This window comes from Lepidothrix coronata, unplaced genomic scaffold (genome assembly GCF_001604755.1).
Source record: "Lepidothrix coronata isolate B3197 unplaced genomic scaffold, Lepidothrix_coronata-1.0 Scaffold119, whole genome shotgun sequence".
NCBI lineage: Eukaryota > Metazoa > Chordata > Aves > Passeriformes > Pipridae > Lepidothrix > Lepidothrix coronata.
Window position 1 is genome coordinate 2,744,312 of NW_016690299.1, and position 6,672 is coordinate 2,750,983.

The window sequence follows — 6,672 nt, forward strand, 5'->3', positions numbered from 1 at the left end:
TGGTGCTATTCATATTTATATTCAGTAATGATTCAGGCTCTTGAAAAATCATGTTGAAATTACATGTTCTATAGCTTTAATTTCCCGTTGCTAACAAGGGAATGATTTGCAATTTCTTGTTTGTCCTCCTCTGTGCCATAGCCTGGAAGCATTGCTTGGTTTCCATGCTGAGTTTCACAGGCAGAGCTGCATTTTTTTTTTTTTTGCATTGGCCAGTTCCCAAATCTCCTGTCTTTCAACATTTCTCTCTAAAATACTTGTGTGAATCTGAACCTCTTTATCCTATAGCGTAGGATTCCGAGCAGATAAGCTTCTCAGAGACTCACAGGACCAATATATATTTACTGCTGTAGTACTATGGATTAGTCTGTGATGTTTAAAAACCATGTTGCATTCCTTTTTTTTTTCCCCCCCAAAAAAAACCTCTCCTAGAAACCCTGTAACTAGAAGAGTATTTTTCTTGGCACTGTTTGTATAAAGGGTTCAAATTCTGACTCTGCCTTGTCTCATTTGTGCTTTTTCTCCTCCTGTATTATCCTTTTACCTGAGATGAGGCTTTTTATTCTTTAGCAGCATCCTTTCCTTCAGATTCCTCTGGAAGAATTTGCAGTAAGTGCAGGTGTAGGAGGGGAAGGAGGACACAAAACTCCATCTCCTGGCAGCCAGGCAGGGGAATGAAAGGCTTGATGACTTCAAGATCCAAAAGCAATTAGAGGATTTTTTTTCCCAGAACCCACTCAGGCTCTCACTGTAGTATCTGAGCACTTCCATTTTCATGGATTTCTCTTCCCAGTGCCCTGCAATGAGGTAGGAATGCTGTTGCTCACTTTGATAAGTGGAGGAAGTGGGTCTGACTTGTTTAGGGTAATGCCAGGATTGTGCCAGAGATATGAGTTGATTCCAGGTCATGTGTAGCTCAGGCTCCTTCCATCCTCCTTAAGTTAAAAAAGGAGCTGAACCTCTGACACAGGAGAAATGTTCAGAGCTGTGAAAAAGTGGAGAAAATGAGGGAGAATCAAGCCAGAAGGGAAATACCACTGTGTTAAAAGTCACTGCTGTGCTGGTGAAAACCATGTCCCTTTGTTCACCTCAGAGGATGCTGTGAAGTACTTTAAGCACAACTGTCATTTATTGAAGTGTTTAGTTCAATTCATTGCCTTGGGCCATGTGAGGTAGCAGTTCTGGGGTCACCACATGTCCTGTGTGGTGGTTGGTGCTGGCTCTGGAGGGGGGAGATGAACCACTGGAGTCAGTGACAATCAGCCAAGCTGTTGCTGCCGGCCTTGAGATTGTGCTCATCTTCCCGGCCAAAGTGCACAGACCTCTGTGCTCATCCTAGGAAGGGTCAGTGTAGGATGTGAACGTTCCTGAACACCAACAGGAGTAATCAAATGTTGATGTTTAACTGTCTTTCCTCACCCTCTTGAAACAGCTGGTGAAGGGGCTGCAGCAGGAGCTGAACCGGCTGTACACGCTCTTCTGCTCCCGGAATCCAGAGTTTGAGGAGAAAGGAGGGAAAGTCTCCATCGTGTCCCACTCACTGGGCTGTGTCATCACCTACGACATCATGACTGGCTGGAATCCAGTCAGGCTTTATGAACAGTTGCTGCAGAAGGAAGAGGAGGAGCTGGAAGACCGTTGGATGAGCTACGAGGAGCAGCGTTTACTTGAGGAACTTTACCTAACTAAACAACGGTAATGCATCCACTTCCAGTTGTTAAAGGAGAAAACCACAGCCCTAGATAACGCCCTTGGAGTGTTTCCAGAACCCTCCATGGCTGTTATCTTTTGTGGGTGATGTTCTTCTGCTGGGGCTGGGTGGTAGATGCTAAAAACAGGACTGGACAGGCCCTGCTGGAGGAGCTCTGAATCCACACAGACTCATGGAATGGTTTGGGATTGGAAGGGACCTTAAAGATATCCACTTCTGCCCCCTGCCATGGGCAGGGACACCTTCCACTAGACCAGGTTGCTCCAACCCCTGTCCAGCCTGGCCTTAGACACTTCCAAGGATGGGGATATGAAGGTGTTAGGAGACACCCATTAGATGGAGAATCTAATAACAGTAACTTGAGCTTCAGTCTTTCAAGTGGGACATGATAAATCATGAATCGTAGTTTTTTGGTTCCTTCCTGGACCCTGTCTTAGTATTGGTGGTACTTTGGAAGCATTAATACAGGAACAGATCTGCTGTGCTTGCAATCAGGATGGGCTGTGTGTTATAAGGGAGTGGTACAGGGCGTCTCTATCAGCTGCAAGGCTGGATAAAGTTTAATATTTCTGAGAGAAGGGAAGTTAAGAAACCTAGTGAGAAGGGAAGTTAAGAAACCTAATGAAGTGTTCCAGTGGTAAAATGATCCTTCAGGCATATGCCTGGCTTATGATCAGGGGAAAATGACCATTTTCACAATCATGCTCCAGCTCCTTAGTCATCCTCTGAAGTGCTTCTGGTTGGATCCACAGTAATCCCGAGTATCATTTGACACTGGCACTTCTGTATAGAAAGAGTGGCTCTCTATTTCTTGAGCCATTTTAATTCAGTTCAGTCTGAAATGATGGAAAACAGACTGTAACTTCTGGAATTCTACTGGGAGTGGGGACAGTTTTGCCCATCCATATGTGAGCTTTATATTGTAGCCGCTTTTTTAATTTGGGATAACTAGAAAAACGGATGAACGACCATTTTTAATGATAGCTGAAAGGGTGGGACACAGTCCTCCAGTGTTCCACTGCAATACAGAACTCCATAATGCTCAAGCCATGAAGTTTCCCGTGGCTTTGGTGTTGTTTGGGTTTTTTAAGCAAAGTAAAGCAGGTGATTTGGCTGCAAAATCACCAAGGAAACAGGAGGTGAGTCACCTGCTCCTGAGGAAGGAGGGTGGGCAGATGCTTTGGGGGGGTGAACAAGGGAGCTGTCACGTGTTGATTGATTCCTTCTGTGTTCAGAGGAACAGGATTTGACATACATTGATTCTTAATCAGTTGAGCTGCTCCAAGAAATACTGACACCATCACTCTCTCTTCCCAGCAGACAAAACTGTTGGACCCCACAGGAATGCCTGTTTGGATCAGAGAGGTTAAAGCTGCATTTTTTATTGGATCTCAGAAAGATCTCTATTTTCTAGGTTGAGAGAGATAGAAGAGAGGTTACATGGGTTAAAGGCATCCACCATAGCAAAACCACCTGTCTTAAAATTTAAGGTATGTATGTCTGAGAGGTTTTTCCTGAATGTCCTACTTGCTGCAAAAATACTGCAATGAGTCATTCTGCTTACTTTTTTTTTCCCCATGTCCCTAGGCATGATTTTGGTAGAATAATTGGAATGTGTTGGATGAAGTGTGTGTATGTGTGTGTAAACATGGTACTTTATTAATATCTTACTATTTGTTACAAATACATATTTGTAATAAATTTAGAGCAACCTGGTCTAGTGGAAGGTGTCCCTGCCCATGGCAGGGGGTTGGAACAAGATGGGCTTTAAGGTCCTTTCCAACCCAGCCCATTCTATGATTCTATTATATGTGTTCATGTGTAATTATATGTAAACATATATCTAAATATATAGATAATAAATACATGTAATATGTAAACTTGTATATAGATTGTTACTGTATTACACACACACATACAACTCTATGGGAAGGTAAAAGCCATTTGGGAAATTACATCAATCACGTATCTTAAACAAATTCACTTCTACTAAATTGAATAATCCATTTTCCTTGGGGACTACTACTAACATGTCACATCTCTGAGCAAATCTGATTGAATTTCCTCCAGCAGTGGATTTTCCTTCCAAATTATTCTGGTCTGACAGTCAGCACACTTCTAGTCTCATGAAAACAGATTGCTTGCTAATCAGCTGTACAAATTGCTAGAATTCCTTATCGCTGGGAAAAGGCATTTTCCGGTTTCTGGGTGGGATGTGTGACACTTTCTAGTTGCTCAACTCAATCCTGAAATATTAAACCATAAAAATGTGACATGATAGATGAGAATAAAAGAGATTATTGTTTCTTAACTTGCCATTTTTCTTTCCTTCTGAGTTCAGAAGGGCTCCTGGAAGCCAAGGTCAATCTTGAGCCATAAAAAAGAGGAAACGAACTATAATTCATTTTGTCACATCCTTCTCCTTTTCATCACTGCTTGAAAGCATGTGTCAGGCTGTTATCTCCACCATCAAGGAAGCTGGAGTCAGGCTGATACTCCCCCAGCTCTGTGAAAGATTAATCTTCCCTCAGTTGTGTTTAAACTGAAGGTTTTTTGAACAGTTGCTTTTTTGAGATGGAGCAGGAAAGGAGGGGGAAAGAAAGAGGGAAGAAAAGAGGACATTATCTATCTAAATAGATCAGACAGATAATTTTCAGGTAATTTTTCCAATGCAATACATCCTTTTTCTTACCCTTGCTGACCAGGAGGATGTTTTGTTCTGTGAAGCTTTACACAAGTGACTCCCGTTGGTGGGGACAGAGCTCCAGAAAGGGAAAGGCTTTCCATGGAAGTGAAATAGGATTGCTCATCGGCAAGGCAGTCCAGCTTACAGAGGGTGACTGGCTTGCTGAAAGAGAACAAACTGCTTCCTAGGTACCAACCACCTCCCCTTGGCTCTTCATGGCAGAGCAGAGCTCTGGTTTGATCAGGAGCTGCTGTTCACCACAAAAAATGCTTGATCCACTAATTATTTGGTCTGTGCAACGCAGGAGACTGGAGTCTTTGGTCACTGATCTCCTTAGGCTCTATTACTCCATGGAATGGGCATGTGGAGCTGTACTGGCTCTTTTATGGAGTGAAACAAATTAAGCTTCCTAGGATGAGACAGAGTCACTGGTCCTGTATTGAAGAAGAGTTAAGCTTTGCTTGATGTTGAGTGAGCACAAAGGTAGCTTTTGGCAAGACAAATGCAAGAATAAATACAGCAGCTTACTTTGTATTTAATACTAGAGGAGACTATCTGGGTGTTTGACTGACCCTTTGGAGAGGAGAAAAACCTACAAAACATAAAGATATGGAGTCCAGTACTATATTGGACAAGCCACCAGAATGGGAACTTGAGGGTGAGGTATCTTTGTCTCTTTTCCTCTCTCTTCCTCTCCTTCTCCTCAGGTGGGATTATCTGCTAAACCAATAGGAGCTGTGTGAATTAAAAGCAAAGCCAACACCTATTGTAAATGTAAAGCTTAAAAGGACAGTCTTCTCCTCACTAGATATGTCAGAGGAATTGGAGTTAAAGGCTAAAGAGGCTGAAGAACATGGAAACATGGGGAATGGTGTGATACCCTTTATGACTCTGTGGTGTATGAAAATAGCAGTGTTGTAGGGTGATTTTCAGTCCGTCAGGAATAGGAGGACAGGATGTACCTCAGCGGCTCCTTAGTTCTGAGGTGGGAATTCATTTAAATCTGGGCTTGCAGTGTGCTAGCCCAAAGGGCTTCAGGGTTCCTGAGCACTTCTCATTCACCCAAGGTTACAGAAACTCTTCTGGAAGAAGCTCCAGCTTGTACTTCACGTTCATTTGCCACCCCCCCCCCATGTACCAATGCACAGAAGGACTGTGCTGCCTCACTCCTGTTGACTCATTCAGCTTTTTTTTTTTAATTCAATTATGAAAATACTGCAGTCTTAAGTTGAATGGATGACCATTTGGCTCAGCTTCTGCTTAAAATACAAATAAATTCATTAAGTGTTCTCTTTATGAATCATAACCAGGAGAAAAGTACTGCACTGAAAGGTCATGTTCATAAACATGTCTCCTCTGTTGCTGAACTTTTACAGGAACAGACGTGAAATGCCCCACTCCTGCTTCTAGAGAAACACCAAAATTAATACATGTTTGCTATAAAGATTTTAGCCCTTTCTATAAAGATTTTAGTCTTCTGTTCCCAGTAGGTGTCATCACACAGCAGCCTGATTTTCAGCCACGTTCCAACAGCACTGACAGTCTAATGGCTGCAATTTAAAGGACTTTGTTTTTAAAATCATAGAATAATAGAATTGTTAAGGTTAGAAAAGACCTGTTCCCCACTAACCCACGACCCCAAGTGCCACATCCACACAGCTTTTAAGTCCCTCCAGGGATGGTGACTCCACCACTGCCCTGAGCAGCCTGTTCCAATGTCCGACCACCCTTTCAGTGAAGACTTTTGATTTTTAGCATTTACTGCTTCAGTATTGGTCTAGTGCCACCTACTAAGATGCCCACCAGCTGGTACTTTGACTTTGTAAGCTGGAGGACCAGGCTGAAAGGCTTTTTGCATGTAAGAAAGCACAGCAAGGAGCGGTGCCCTCCAAGAAAGCATCTGGACACCGCTGATCTTGTGTTTATCAATAGAAACAGTGGAACAGAAGTGGAACAAAAAGCCACACACCATGTAACCACTGAAACCAGTTACCTTTTGAGGTTTTTCTCAGTCTCTTTTGAGCCTCTGCTAAGTGTAAGCTGGCAGGCACTGTCTGATTTCTTTCTAAAGCAGAAAAACCGTAATTGTGCAGTTCAGATGCTCAGCACAGGAATATCAGATGGGCAGGGTTAAAGGTTACTTATTCAATTTAAGGCATTGCACTGGGAATATCTGTTTCTATTGTATTTGAAGATGAGACAGCTCTTTGTCCAGACAGCCAGAATGTAAAGTCTGTGTAAGGCTGAAGAAAGGAAAACAGCTTTGCTCTAGACC

At 42.8% G+C, this 6,672-nt stretch overlaps 1 protein-coding gene across 1 annotated transcript in view; it reads left to right on the forward strand.

The window, feature by feature from the left end:
- DDHD1 (DDHD domain containing 1) overlaps positions 1–6,672 on the forward strand; it is a 66,494-nt gene that overhangs the window by 51,484 nt on the left and 8,338 nt on the right. The window contains exons 7-8 of the mRNA XM_017825505.1: positions 1,433–1,695; positions 3,126–3,201. Of these exons, the coding sequence (XP_017680994.1) occupies positions 1,433–1,695; positions 3,126–3,201 (339 nt within the window). The remainder of the gene's footprint in view (positions 1–1,432; positions 1,696–3,125; positions 3,202–6,672) is intronic.